This window comes from Barbus barbus, assembly GCF_936440315.1.
Source record: "Barbus barbus genome assembly, chromosome: 5".
Taxonomy (NCBI): Eukaryota; Metazoa; Chordata; class Actinopteri; order Cypriniformes; family Cyprinidae; genus Barbus; species Barbus barbus.
Window position 1 is genome coordinate 33,796,967 of NC_136733.1, and position 15,943 is coordinate 33,812,909.

Genomic DNA, 15,943 nt, shown 5'->3' on the forward strand with positions numbered 1-15,943 from the left:
AACATAGGTTTGGATCTGACCTGTCCCGCTTCCCGGACCTGCTCCGCCTCTCTCTTTCCCTCTCTCCACTTTCCTGTCTACTTCTCACTGTCCCGTAGAGCAAAGACTAAAGGCAATAAATAAAGTTTCTCAGTAGCTGTAAAGGCAAAGCATGTTACTCGATGAAGATCAAGCTTCACATCACAGTCAACATAGGCGGCGATATGCGACAAAGTGCTAACATCTGTGAGACTGTCTGTGCCAAGCCGAACATACTGCAGACATGCAATAAACCCCTTCATAATACACTTCCTAATGAGAGCCATATTGAATTCCTGCTTTTTGAAAGATTTTCCCCTTTCTCTCAGGATTTTGCAGATGTGAAGGGAAATTCTTAATTTAGCACCATGCCTCTCCATGTCAGCAACGCTCGATCAGCAAGAACACAAGCCCCTCGAACAAAAACAGTAGCCGTTGACAAGAAAACCTGTCTCACAGCAATGTTCCTGAAAGGAAAATAAAGCCTGGTGATCCAGGGAGTTTAGAGACAGAGCCTCCTACATCTAACCACAAAAACCTCCACTAGGTTATAAAACCGTTGAAGAATGGATTCATTGTTAAATGCGAGGATATCGCACAAGGAGAATCAGATGATAGCCGAGCTTAAAGGGCTACTTGAAGACTCAAGGATAACAAAGTTCTCCAAAAAAACATTAAATCAGCATGAAAGTCTTATCTTTTATTTGCTTGAAGCTTTCTAAAAGCACTTGTAATGGGAATGTAGATTAAATGGTTGTTGTAGTCATCCAAATCATTTCAAAATGCTATTCAAGTAGAACAAAGATAAAAACAGACTAGTGTTCTAGAGATATTTTTAAGAACTATCATTTTTTTGGATGAAATCTTTATAAAATTACTTTCACTGCCGTGTTCCAGCTATACAGTCCAAGCATCTGGTGGTCCAGCACATTTCAGGTTTTCTTCAATAAATCAATCTACTGTAAAAACCAAAACTTCCAGTTGGTTTGAAACTTTTCATAAAGTCAGTGTGTACAATGCTGAGCAGCTCTGCAACAGGCTCTTTATTTGGCACAAGGTGTGTAATGCATAGGTTTAAATGAATAAGTCAATTTGCAAAATGCTTTAGTAAGAAAGCATCTGGAAAAGGCATAAATATAACATACAATGTGTAGTTCTGTTCCAAAACCAACTGCACTGCCTCGCTGTCGACAGCCCATATAATCATAGTCATCCTTCTAAAGGTGTAGTCACAATTACTGTTGCTCGCATGCAAGTCATTGAAATTTTGTGACATTTATTCTTTCTAAAACTTGTGACATTGAGCATTAGAAAGTTGCTTGGTTTGAAAGTGACTTTAGTGAAAGCTGTGCTTCAACATGTGCTATAACATTGACTAGGGGCAATGAACCTTTTCTCTTTTTTTCCCACAAAATTTTGCTAATATAACTGTACCTCAGGCAGCACCTTTATCTTCATGGAACCTCATAAGCAATCAGCACTTCATAGAAGACCCCTTCTTTGGCATGATGCTCAGTTTCAGAAAGATTCTGAAAGAGACCATTTGTGCAATGCTAAGCTACAATAAAAACCTATGTACAGACCGCTGTGGAATACAAATTCACTGACAACCTTCAGCGGGCAGTCATCTCAGATATAAATATTACTACTCTCAAGCACAGAGACAAGTTTCCATGAGCTCTGTGAGCTGCCTGTTCTGAAAGAACGCAATGGACAAACCTCTGATAGCCTCATAATTCACTCCTTTCTGCCACACAAGCATGCTAGTTTTCTTGCCATGCTTCTAATCGTAAAAATGACAAATGATTCCCATCCTGTAAGGAATTTATTTGTTGGAGCGTCTGGTGTCTATAGTAAATTTAGGCACTATCAGATGGGGGTAAAAAGTAGTAAATGAGCTGTTGCTCTAACATATGAAAGGATCGCCATTAATTATCCAAATGTTACTGTTTCACAGGCTTCTACACACTCAAGGAACCATTGATTTTATGAAATTCACTCTATAGAAGATAAATACGGTCTTTAAAGACTTTAAGAGAATGTTAATTTCACGATCTGCATATTGGTGAGATGATTCCTTGAAAATACAAGAAACGCTGCTCTCTGTTTGAATTTAAATTGCATTGTTAGTGGCTTCAGTAATTTATGTACATATTTATGTACATACTGAAATGTGGTCACGGGAGAAAACATACTGTAGATTTTAGCGTAACTCTGATGCTAATGCCTGATATCACTGAAGTGCTCAGAGTAAACATTTTGCAGTTATGAACCATAAGACTGTGGCAAGCAATGTCCACCCACTGCATACGGAGCAATCCCATCGGACCTTGCTTTTCACCCTTTCATCTTTCATATGTTTGTGCATTCAGACCACTTGTTGCCACCTGTCCAATTAGAATGCAGCGGAGGAAGAAGAGAAATGACCTAGACAACCTCAGGGGCCCTTTTTACAGACATGTACCAATCCAGCATCCTGCTGAGGTGTCATTAGATGCTCTCGTTCTCCTGGGAAAAACTGCACTGCTCTCAACTTTGGACCATTTTCTGACCTTGAGAACTGGGGTGTGTACCTTACAGGGGCGCACTTTTGACTTCTGAAAAAAATTAATTAAATACTCAGCCCATCATGATCCTTTTTATATAACTATTTGCCCTTCAGCCAGTTCAATCTCATTCAGTATAGAGAGGCTTTTGCACCGCGTAGTTCTAGGAACTAGCCAGCAGGGTTATTCCTCTAGAGAACCAATTTCTCCCATCGGGAAGTTTTCCTGCGCTTGGCCAATCAGCGTACACTTACGTCGCCTGTAGTTCCTATAGAACAATTTTAGACCCTACTCTGAAGTAGGAGCTACTTTAGTTCCACCAAATGGAGTTCCTAGAACTTAAACCGTTTCTAGTTCCTGCGGTGTGAAAAAATCTAAATAAAAATAGGTTCAAATGTATTAGGGCCATACAGACTTCTAAGAACCCTTTTTTCCAAAACATAAAAATAAAAAATACGGGCCTAGAATAAGAATGTAACATCCTCCTGTATCTTTCATCATATCCTCAAACCTAAAAATGAACTTCTTATAAATTAAGATACTTTGAAAGTGGAACTGAAAACCTGACCCAACTACCCTAATCTGAGTCTGTTCCATTAAAGGTAAGATATTTTTTTTGTCTCTTAATTACATGGTTGATCCCTTCAAGGAATAATGAGACAATCTTAATATAATTCATAACCTACCACGCATAAATTATATGAGTAGACTGAGTAGAGACAGCTAAAATTTTGCTTCAGAGAGGACAAGAGAGCAAAATATAATTTCACCAATTTAGAAATAAAAAGAACCACAAGGTCTCCGGATTAATAGCAATTTAAGGCAGCAAACGTGACGCAGGAACCGACGTTCTGATGTAAAGCTCGGATGGGCTGCGGCTTGTTTGCAAGCAGAGGATCAATGTACACGCATACACTGTGGTGCTGTCATAAACATGCATCAAAGTTTGACACGGAAGAAAAGAAAGTCAAATAAAGTCATAAAATTCTGGTTGAACCTCTGATGTCACATGGACTATTTTAATGATGATGTCCTTACTACCTTCCTGGGCCTTTAGTGTGATAGTTGCGTTGCTGTCTATGGAGGGTAAGAAAGCTCTCGGATTTCATTAAAAGTATCTCAGTGTTCCGAAGATGAAAGGTCTTACGGGTTTGGAACGACATGAGGGTGCAGCGATTAATGACAGAATTTTCATTTTTGGGTGAACTGTTTCTTTATATTTAACCAATTACTTAAAACAATCAAATTATTTTAAACCGTTGCAAATAATTAATCTAAATTAAACATTTAAAAACAGGAGCTAATAGCTGTTATACTATGACAAAATTCATTATTGTTGATTATTGCTCGATATTGTAATAATGAATATTAATGTTGATTAATATACATTTTAAAACTGGAGGAAATGGATTGTCATATTCTGGCTCTGGCTTCAGAGATAAACATGTCGGCCCATAACGCTAACCTAGTCTACCAAGTTATGCAAAAACTCTTGTAATAATCACTGAGGTTATACAAAATGATTATTTTATTTACATTGTATCTGTACTGTGTTATTTATGATGAGGGAATTCACGAAGACAACAAATTCAATCAGTGACTGCGAAAACTCAACAACAATGCCAGAGTTTTCTGATTGGCACATTTTGAAGTGAAGTGAAAGTGACATACGGCCAAATATGGTGACCCATACTTGGAATTCGTGCTCTGCATTTAACCCATCCAAAGTTCACACACACACACCATGAACACACACCCGGAGCAGTGGGCAGCCATTTATGCTGCGGTGCCCAGGGAGCAGTTGGGGGTTCGGTGCCTTGCTCAAGGACACCTCAGTCGTGGTATTGAGGGTGGAGAGAGCGCTGGACATTCACTCCCCCCACCTACAATCCCTGCCGGCCCGAGACTCAAACCCGCAACCTTTGGATTACGAGTCCGACTCTCTAACCATTAGGCCACGACTTCCCCCCCCTATTTTTTTGGGCGCCAGCCAGGATTTATCCTGACAAAATTATATTAACCCAGGATAGCAAAAAAAATAAACCACCTGTTACAATATTAAGTCACAAAAATATGTTCACAAACAGAAGAATTATTCCACAATGTCCATGGAAGAAACAAGAGAAAACAATAAGGAAAAAAAAAAACAGTTCAGCACTTTGGGTTAATTCAAGTGTGAAATCCGTGTAGTAGTTGCATCACACAAGTTCACAGTCATGAGGGAAGCTGGAGAGTATATAGAGTTGTCATCAGACACCAGGACAGGTGAATAAACAGCCGAGACTTGTCTTCAGAACAGCCTTACTAAAACCAGATGATCTTGAAGTGCAACGCTTAAAAAGTTAAGTGGGACTCCGTGACGCACCAGATATCGTTTGCCGAAGGCAACAGTTCCGGAAGCGGCCGTCTTTCCGCTTTGCACGGTAATCCAATCACTCTCACACTGCAAACCTTGCTGATGACGCAATTACTCCTGGGTAAGACTCAATTCCTTATTTCCTCCTTCCTTCTGTTAATTGACACACTCCACCCCAATCACGCAAAGTGAAAATTAAAGTAAACTGAAAAAATGTTGTGGCCCAAAGTATTTTTCACTGCCACACACTTCTTATTGATACAGAGAGCAGACAAAAAATGAAATAGCTTGGAGAGGAAGCGCGTAAGTTGGACTACCTGGTAAGCAATGATTACTTGATTCTAGCTATGTTGTTGTTGATGTGCATGAAGACACTGCTCATCATGCGAGGGACACGAAAAACATCCTGCAAGTAATATAGAGCGAGTAACACGATTTAAATATTTGCTTCGTTTTTGGTATGCACACACTATAAGCGTCTCTGATTGGCCATTGCATTTCTAAGCACTGTTGAAACACGTGTGATTGGTTATAAGGCTCAAGGCTGCAAAAGAAAAAAATAATAATGTGTAAAAACCAATCTGAAGCAGTGTGAGCAAATCAAAATGTAATTCTGTGAATAGACACTTTACATTAATTTTCACATTTAATTTTAATCACAACAGCCATAATGGATTGTTTAATTGAGCAGGGGCCATTTTTTTTTCCCTTTATCTTGAATTTGTGAGAAATTTTTGTTCATTTAGGTGTAATCTTTTGCACAAGCCCCTGTTCATTTCTGACCCTGATATATCTATATATAATGTTTTACTTTTTTTTAGGAATAAGGGCAAGACAAGATTCGGTTTTCAAAAGGCTTTATGCAAATGTTACATCTTGAAATAGAGGGGGGATTGTCTTATATTCGGAAACAATACGGTAACTTTTTGTTAATTTTAAAGTCAATAAATGTTGAAAGATGCAGCAGCTAGACCTCTGTGCACCCTCCCAAATACACATTATTGCATTACATTTTTAGATGTTGAAGAAAGAAGGAAGTGCAACTTATAAACCACATTCATGCACCTTATACAGCCAGACTAAGAGTAAAACTGGTCCTCTTCCTTAGCTATTGCTAGGCAAACCTTCATATTCACATCAGCAACTGGCAGATGAAGATGGAATACCAGAACATTTCTAACACCTCTCTGTTTGCCCGTACCTCAGTGGAGGAGCTGGTATCCAGCACTGTTCTGGGATTGTGCTGTGCTCTGGGTGTACCAGGTAATATAGCGGTGCTGGTCATGCTCGCCCAACATTTAAAGGAGGACAGTTTTACCCCAAAACTGATGCTGAGTCTGGCTGTCTCAGATCTACTGAGTCTGATTTCTCTGCCTGTGTGGATCTATGCCCTTCTGAACGGCTGGGTTTTTGGCCAAGGTCTGTGTAAGTTATTCTCCTTTGTTGTGTACTGGAGCCTCTACAGTAGTGCGCTTTCTGTCACCTTGTTGAGTGTGCAAAGGTACCTGCAGGTGCTGTATCCACAGCGATGGGCAAAACTTGGACAGAAGGGTCAAAAGGGGCTGATTTTTGGGATATGGACATCAAGTGGAGCTCTGGGTTCTTATGCTCTTTATTTCCGAAACGTGAAGAAGAAGAACAGGCTTCTAGTGTGTCATCAGGATTATAGAAATAATCAAGAAAAACTAGTTGTCTTACTTGTCGAGACTCTAGTGATGTTTGTTGTGCCTCTCTTCAGCCTGTTGTTCTTCTACCTTCGACTTCATCAACGGATAAGTCAGTCAGCTTCATTCAAAAGCCACAGGCTGACAAAACTGGCCATCAGAATCGTAGTGGCCTTCTTTATATTCAGCACCCCCTGTATGATCAACAACTTGGTCTTAATGGCAGTGTCATGGGAATCAGATGTCAGCAACAATGTAACGGGGGCTCTTTTCTTTATCAACTGTTGTGTGAACCCTATTCTTTACGCCTTCTCGGCTCGAACCCTGCGATGCAGAAGAAAACAGCATTCAGACGAGCCACAACAGCATCAGAATGAAACGGAGTAAACACACTGACTAAAAAGTGCACTTCCAGTGGTATTTTGTTTCAGTTTGTTCAACTGTGTTCTTATGTGGGTATTTTTTTTTCTTACTGTATCTAAAGGGAAGTGCATACAAAGCTTTTCATCATAGTCATTTCCTCAACTTGTGTCTCCTCAATTTAGAAATTTTATTCCTTCACATTAAAAATAAATTAAGCCCTACTTTTTACAGGCTTTTCTTACAGTGCAACTTGTGTATTAATATAGCTTATACTTCGAACTTGACATTGTGTATAAATATTGGCTTTTATAACAAATTGTTCAAGATTTTCCTCATTTCTAAGTGTTGTGGTATTTGTGGCAAAACGTTATGAAAATTTGTTTTCTTGCAAGAAAAAGGTCTACATTCATACAGTCATTCAGGGTTGGCTGTAGATTAGGACAAAAAGGAAAACACCCCAACAAATTATAATGCATATTCAACATATGTATCCATTTAAGGTTATTCAACCATGTTCCCTAGATGTGTTTATAAGTATTTAATGCTAATTATTTTCTAAGAGGCTAGGACATCTAAGAAGCTAAAGCAACATTTTCAGTCTCACATTTGTCTTGCACATCAATATAAATAGATTTCCTGTTATCTCTCAGCTCATGAAAAACTCAAACATACGGATGAGGCATTTAGAGGAGAATAGAACACTCTTTGGTAGAGTAAATAAAAAACTAGAGATGCACCGATACTGAATTTCTCTGCCGATACCGATAGTGTGAGTTAAAATTTGACGTGGTCGCATTTGTGCCAGTGCATGGTCTGCGCTGCTCCAAAACATCTGCTCTGCTCCATGCATAAAGCGCACGCTGCAGAGTCGCCGCAATGTGCAGCAGGAGTAAGATTTCTGATCATGCGTAGAGAGTGAGAGAGGCGCTTTCAATGCAAGCTCTTTGGGAGCAGAGCCTGGTTTATACTCCCTGCGTCAGCACGAGCAGCAAAACTGACGTGAATGCTGAGGAAACGATGGCGGACGGGATGGAGGATTTGGTTTTCAAGCGAAAGTAAAATAAAAGACTGCTTCTTAAACCAGAGAAGGTGGATATATTGGTTTCGTCTTTGCTGTTTCTCTCACGTTACACTATGGAGGCTTGCTTTAAATGTTCTTTATTTATTTGATTCCTCAGTGTTCTGGTGTTGCCTATGCCATGCCTCGTTTTATTCGTTTATATTAATTACATTATATAAGTTAGTTTGTAGCCTACTGTTTTATTGTTGTTGTGCTTTTCAATTAAAAACAACAATGAATCCATATTTCAATAATTTGTTTTAGTTTTAAACCGTGAATAGATGTAAGCAAAACAGACAATTATTTTTTCTTGTAAAAAATGACGGTTGTGAATTTGAATTCGAAAGCGTCCGAAGCCCGGCTTATAGCACAGCAAAAGAGGAACTCCCGTTCACAAAATTCAAAATCACAAATAATACTGATGAGAAAGAACATGTTGAATGTTAACCACTTTTGTTACCATAAACTTAAACTTTCCTTTTTTCTTCATAAATACCTTAATGCCAGATTTATTCAAACATACATATATAATTATAAGTAAAAAAGCACCTTTTCAGTGTTGTTTTAAAGCTAACCAATGAACTGTGAACCACTGAATAACTTTGCTGAGGTAAATGTCACGTTAAGTGACACTGTTCACAATCTGTTTTATTGGCATCTTTCCACGGTTGAAACACTGATTGAGGGATGACATTAGACAGACATGATATATTTTGGTAAGCCATACTTTATCTATCAACATCTTATGATGTACATTCATGTGTATTTTGCGCTATAACTTATTAAACTGGAGGAGACTTGATCCTGAACTGAGGTGCAATCGCGATCTGTCACGTCATATTTAAAAGCGTCAAAACGACATTCGTTGTTTGTATTTCGTGATAGAATGAACAGGATTTGAAAGCTGAGAGTTTGTTTCTTATCAGAAGTAAGAAAGCACAGAGCTCTTTGTGATTATTGGATGCGAGGCGTGCTAAAAATGTTTGGTGTAGAGTAAAACTGCGGATCTGGCAATGCTGGCTTGAACTACGGGTGATTAATCTGGTCAAATAGAGCCTGCTTTAATGTCGCTTTTTTTTTTTACTTAATGCCTTGTCGTCACGTTAATTTTGACAGCCCTAAATTCAACAGAGATTTTCTTCACTCACAGTATAAGTTGCAGTCTGACACATTTTTCCGCCACCTTTTGATTGACAGGATATAATCGGCCCTGATCATCAAGCTGATTTATGGCCGATAGTGAAATTTATGGCCGATGGCCGATAGTGAAATAAATTGCTTTTATCGGCCAATACCGATTGTTGGCCAATACATCGGTGCAGCTCTATAAAAAACTAAAAGCTAATAATAATAATAATAATAATAATAGAGATCAAATAAAATTTCCTCCATAGTAAGTAACTTTAAAAAAAATAATTAAATTAATAAAACAATTCAAATATAAAAAAAATTCTGTAGGAAGACATTCAGACTAAAGTCAACTATTGTACTCAAGCGTATATTTTAACTAGAACTAACATTTTATTCTTGTAAGGTTGGGGTCAGTTGCCTTATTGGGGAAAGTTGTTGCATTTGTTTTAAATATATACAGTCATGTCCAAAAATATCGGCACCCTTGGTAAATATGATCAAAGGCAGCTGTGAAAATTAATCTGCATTGTTAATCCTTTTGAACTTTTATTAAATTTTTTTTTTTTAAGTCACAAAAATCACAAAAATCGAACCTTTCATTGGATAATAAGAATTTAAAATGGGGGGAAATATCATTATGAAATAAATGTTTTTTTCTCAAATACACGTTGGACACAATTATTGGCATCCCCAGAAATTCTTATGAGTAAAATATCTCTGAAGTATATTCCCATTCATATTCACAATTTTGAGCACTCCAGGGTGACTATGAACATGAAAATATCAAGCCATGGCTTCCTGTTTCACAGAAATATAAATAGGAGGGAAAACAAAGCCCAAATTCCCTTAATCATCCATCACAATAAGAAAAACCAAAGAATATATTTCTGATGTTCAGCAAAAGATAATTTAGCTTCACAAATTAGTGAAGTGGCTTTAAGAAAAGAGCTAGAGCAGTGAAAATTCCCATTTCCACCATCAGGGCAATAATAGAAGAATTTCCAATCAACATAAAATGTTACGAAACTGCCTGGAAGAGGACGTGTGTCTATATCATCCTAATGCACGGTGAGAAGGAGAGTTTGAGTGGCTAAACGCTCTCCAAGGACCACAGCTGGAGAATCGCAGAAAATAGTTGAGTCTCGGGGTTAGAAAACCTTAAAAAAAAAAATTGTTGTTTGGGAGGGTTTCAAGAAAAATTCTCCTAGCTCATTCAAAAACAAACTTCAGCATATTCAGTTATCAGACACGACTGGAACTTCAAATGGGACTGGCTTTTACAGTCAGATGAAACTAAAAAATTAGCTTTTTAGCAGCAAACACTCAAGATGGGTTTGGTGAACACAGGGATAAAAAGTACCCCATGTGTACAATGTAATATACTGCTGTATTTTTGATGTTGTGGGCCTATATGTCTGCTGGAGGTCCTGGACATCTTGTTTAGACACATGGCATCATGGATTCTATCAAATACCAACAGATAAAAAAATCAATAAGTTTACATTTACATTTATGCATTTAGCAGACGCTTTTATCCAAAGCGACTTACATTGCATTCAAGTTACAGTTTTTACATTTTTTTTTATCAGCTCTTGCTTTCCCTGGGAAACGAACCCATGACCTTGGCGTTGCTAGCGCCATGCTCTACTATTTGAGCTACAGGAAAGCCAGTTACTGATTCTGTTCTTATAATGGGCCATGTTTGGATCTTCCAACCGGACAATAATCCAAACACAAACCTCAAAAACAACACAAAAATGGGTCACTGAGCACAAAACCAAGCTTCTGCTCTGGCCATTCCAGTCCTCTGACCTGAACCCTGTAGAAAATGAGTAGGGTGAACTGAAGAGAAGAAACACCAACATGGAGCTGGGAATCTAAAGGATCTGGAGTGATTCTGGATGAAGGAATGGTCTCTGATCTCTTGTCAGGTGTTCTCTAACCTCATCAGGCATTATAGGAGAACATTTAGAGTTGTTAAACTGGCAAATGGATTTTTCAAAAATTATTGAATAAAAGGGTGCCGTTAATTGTGGCCAGTGTGTATTAAGAGAAAAACATTTATTTCATAATGATATTTCCCCCCATTTTAAATTCTTATTATCCAATGAAAGGTTAGATTTTTGTGAATTGTTTAAATAAAACATCAAAAAGATTAACAATGCAGATTAATTTTCACAGCCTTCTTTGATCATATTTACCAAGGGTGCTGATATTTTTGGCCATGACTGTAATACACACATTCCTTTATTTACTATAGACTATCTGCTGGTCATAAAAACAGTTTGATAATTCTTTATCTTTTAATTGCTTACAGTTTAAATTCTGCTGAAAAACAATGGTTTCCTGTGTGACAACATGCACCACTATTGAATAATCACTAAAAAGTCAGTGGCATATACAGAACATAATGGTGGGTAGCCTTAATTATTCACATTACCTGGGTTAATTTCAGAGGGGAGCGGGGGTGGTAATTATGCCTTGTTGAAAATAAAATTTCATACATTCTGTTTTTCCATATTCTTTGCTAATGACATGCTAATGAAATGTAAGAACATACGGCACAGTGGCTCCCTCCATGTTTCATACTCATGCCATTTTGGAGTTCATGCACAATATGTTGACGAATGCCATCATTCTATGATATAAGTCCGATCTACCACTACATGAAATATGTGGCGTGGATATAATAAAACCATACAAATAAACCACAAATGCTTTATGATATTTGTAATTAAGTATAAAAGACCTGAGTTGTCATGTCTGAAGTCTTTTGAAATGCAGCTTGAGTTCGAGTCACTAATTCAACTGCCCATCTCTGCTTAAGATTGTAGAAATGCACGTTCCACTATGTGGCATGAAGGGAAAACTTCCAGTAATTCCAGAATCCATACTCATCATTGCTCATATTTGTGAAAACCGTGAATAACAGTGGTGCAATAGACGCACTTTTTTTTCTTTGGAAAGGCAAATTATGTGTTTTATTTCCAAAGATTAATGATACTTATTGGGGGGCAATCGCCATATCAAAATCCACGCTGGTCATTACAAGCAGGGTGATGAAGGATGTTTGATTTTAAGCCTTACCAAATCTTTTGAAGAACTATGAGGTACAGCCGCAGACTGGAAGCAGCCATGGAAGTGAAGTCAGCCAAGAAGAATGCATGAGATCTGGAGGTCCACCACATGAAAAGATCTCCCAGGGTTTAGTGGAGAACATTTCCCTGAAGACAGCCTCCTACAGTTTTAAGATGCTGACACAAAACTTACAAACTATAACATCTCTTATTTCACACAGATGAATGGACTACAGACAATCATTTTGTCACTAAAGAATAATAAAATAAATTGATCAAACAGTCACAATCTCAGACATAAACATATTCTTCATATTTTAGGCTGCTATTTGTATCTGACAAAGTTCCACAGCATATGTAGATGAATTACAGGAAAGGGCACGATTACAGAACACACATTTTCCATCAAACATACAAATGCTGCCGTCAGACATTTTAAAGCAGCCATCAAAGGCAAGGAAACCTCCATGTGGGAAAAGGCTTAGCAAACCAAATCCCTCTCAGCATGACTCCTTCAGCGCAGAGCCATGTTCTCTCAGCAGGTAGACCCATTCTGTCCAGTCACCTTCCCCAAAAGACCACTCCAACTTTCCCCACTGTGAACCATATTCATGCCATGTTAACCCTCAGAGCCCTGCCTCTATGATGTAAGAGTTACACCCATGTGAAAGCGAGAATTTACTTAAAATCATCATCATTCATTCATTCACTCACTCACCCTCTTGTTGTTCCAAACCTGTGGTCCAAATAAGATTGGACCCCACAGACTTTCCAAACATCTTCATTTGTTGTGCACAATTTATACAGGTTTAGAACAACATTACGATGTGTAAATGATGACATTTTATTTTTAGGTGAACTATCCCTTTACCATAGAGGGCATAGATCAAATGTGGTTTTGGTTGACCACACTGTAAAAAAAAAAGAAAAAAAAAGATGAGCCAACTTGTAATTTTAAGGCAACCAGCTTCAGCAGATTTTTGAGTTCTCTCCATTTATGTGTAGGAGATTCTCAACTTTTTGTTGAATAAACTTCGAAACAAGTTGAGAAAACTAAAAAATCTGCTGAAGTTGGCTCAACTATTTTTTGTTTTTTTTACAGTGCAGTATACTCTGAAATAATTGGCTGTGGATAACACCAGACTGCTAGTGGGACCTGATCATTAACTCTGCTACAATGGTTGCTTTGCTGCGAGTTATTTTTTATGCCTTATTACAATTGGTGTAATTTTAGTATTATTTACAGCACATACTATATTATAGTTAATATTTGAAATACTTTTACCTCTGTATTTTCATTTTTAGTAATTCTGTTGTCTGCTTTTGTCATTTTTATTACTATTATTATTTTGTTAATATTACTATTTATATGTATTTTTATTTCAGTTTTAGTTCCTAAGGCAACATTTCTAATTTTCGTTTAAATTTAGCTTAATTTCAATTTTTTTTCAACAGTTGTAGTTTAAGTTAACAACAATAATCCTGAACAGAACACAGAAATATTAAAGTGTATAATCGTCATACAGCATATTAGCCGTCTCCAATCAGACAAGCTGAACTTATTTTTTAATCATCTTTTATAAAAGTCACTGTATAAAAGACAGCCCAAAGAGTGGTTACTGCCTGTTATTTTTCTAAGCATCACAACAGTTCCCTTGAAAGGATTTGCTGGTTGACATTGGCATCAGGTGCAATACTTAAAGGAACAGCAAGTGTAATCTGTTACTGCTAAGATAAATCAGCAGTTTTTGGGCTCCAGGAGGATGTCCGAGTCTGTTTTCTCAAGTGGGTCAGTGTTCTTTGTACATCCCTAAATGGTAACCTGGGCCCCAGCACAGGGGATGTCTTTAGGGCTGCTGAGATGATGGGAAATCAGTATGTTACAGGGGAAACGGACTCAGAGGAAGTCTCTCTGCTTGGATGATGTAACAGAATTTAGTAATACAGCAGATGATTAAAGCTCCAGTTCATTTTTCTTGTACACAGTAATATGACAAAAGAAACACTATACTTCACATTATTACATGCAACCACAATGAAAGCATTTAAAACATATCCTAATGGGGCTAATTTATTTATTTATTTATTTTTAAATGCTGCTGTTTGACAATACACTGAGCCTATAATCAAGCAAAATGTATAACTATATAAAATTGAAACTTGTGCCTGACATACGCTTGAGCTGCAATAGTCAATCTTACAATCATTGACAAGTAGGCTGGGTATCAACATATTCAACTACATTAAATTTCTGATTTTTATTCAATCCCATTTAGATTAATATTAGTTTAAAAATGATGCCGATTTTGCTTTGAAAATTAAAAGAAATTTCCAATTGAACTACACTGGTCACGCAGTTTATTTTTGCGTCGAGAGAAATCGAGAATGACAATCTTTCTCATTAGTCTTTCACTGCATTGAATTCAATACAGACTGTGAACTCACATTCACAATCCAGCTAAAATATGATTTCTGAAGATGGTGCTGAGGATGCCAAAATGAACAATATGGCACAAACTATGCAGTTAAGGGGGGTAGTTCAAAAGAACGCAGTGACATCTGCAGGACAGACACAGCTATATAAATACATTATCATGCCGCCACTAAAAATAGCCATAGAGTATAATCTCTCTTATAATTTTTAAGAATCAGCACAATTTAAATAAAGCAATTGCAATTAATCTGAATTTTTTTACCCAGCCGTACTGACTAGCCTCGAGCATTGGACAGCTTTGTTTCTTTCAGACCCATCATTATCTATCTGCTGACTACACACAGAGAGGAAGCTGTGATAGAGGGAATGCCCTCTTGCTAATCCTCAGATTAGGGTCTGTTCACTGTGATACAGAGCTCCAGATTTGCCCAGGGGAAAAGTCATGGACAAAAAGCCTAAGTGAACACTGTCTAGTGAGAAGATCTCTGGTATTGCATTTTATGCCGGAACATGGCAGGGGGGAAATAATGATGCATGTGTGTGCAAAATATACTGAGCTCCTACAAAAATCATTTAAATAGGAATACTCACCTAAAAATGAAATAATTTACTCATATGAATATACTTAAAAAGGCTCTGTTCATGGACATATTTCCTACAGGAAAACCCTTTTAGGCAAACTTCCATCTTGTGGAAACTTCTACACTTGATTCACTGCAAGCAATTAGACTTCATGACTTGCTATCTTGAAATCTTTCTTTTGTGTACATGTCTAGAGATTAACACAAAGATCTACTATATTATCCTACTGCTGAACTACAAAAGCATTTCAGCTGAATACTTTTTAACCAAATAAAACAAACCACTTTCAGCTGTGCTTCCTCTAAACATTAAGTAATGCAAGATATGTGAGATTGGCAGAAAGTGCTATTGCTCAGACATCACCCGCTTTAACAGGGAAGCCCTGAACTCAAGAGCACTTCACTGGACTCTGTGAAAGCCATCAGCCTGAGAAACTCTTTTATTACACCCCCATAACATCTCATAGGCTATTTCCTGGAATAGAGACTGAGAAATGCATTTATGCAAGGAGAGATAATGTTTGGACACATACTGTACCTTTGATCTGTTCATTATTATATGTACAAAATAAATCACAGTTAACAGGAAATAATTCTCTGATAAGCTCAACTCATCTTCCAAAAATGACCCTACAGTGCAAAAACATCAATGGTGCATGAGCACTCCCTTGTGGTCAAAAGTGATACAACAGAACTTACGATGATACAAGACT

The 15,943-nt window shown here is 37.6% G+C and overlaps 1 protein-coding gene across 1 annotated transcript; it reads left to right on the forward strand.

Moving 5' to 3' along the window:
• Positions 1-6,077: 6,077 nt before the first annotated feature.
• LOC306869506 (leukotriene B4 receptor 1-like) lies at positions 6,078-6,971 on the forward strand (the record flags this gene model as incomplete). The annotated part of the gene is made up of 1 exon (XM_079416268.1): positions 6,078-6,971. The coding sequence occupies one exon, from the start codon at positions 6,078-6,080 to the stop codon at positions 6,969-6,971; it is 894 nt and encodes a 297-aa protein (XP_079272394.1).
• Between the last annotated feature and the right edge of the window lie 8,972 nt (positions 6,972-15,943).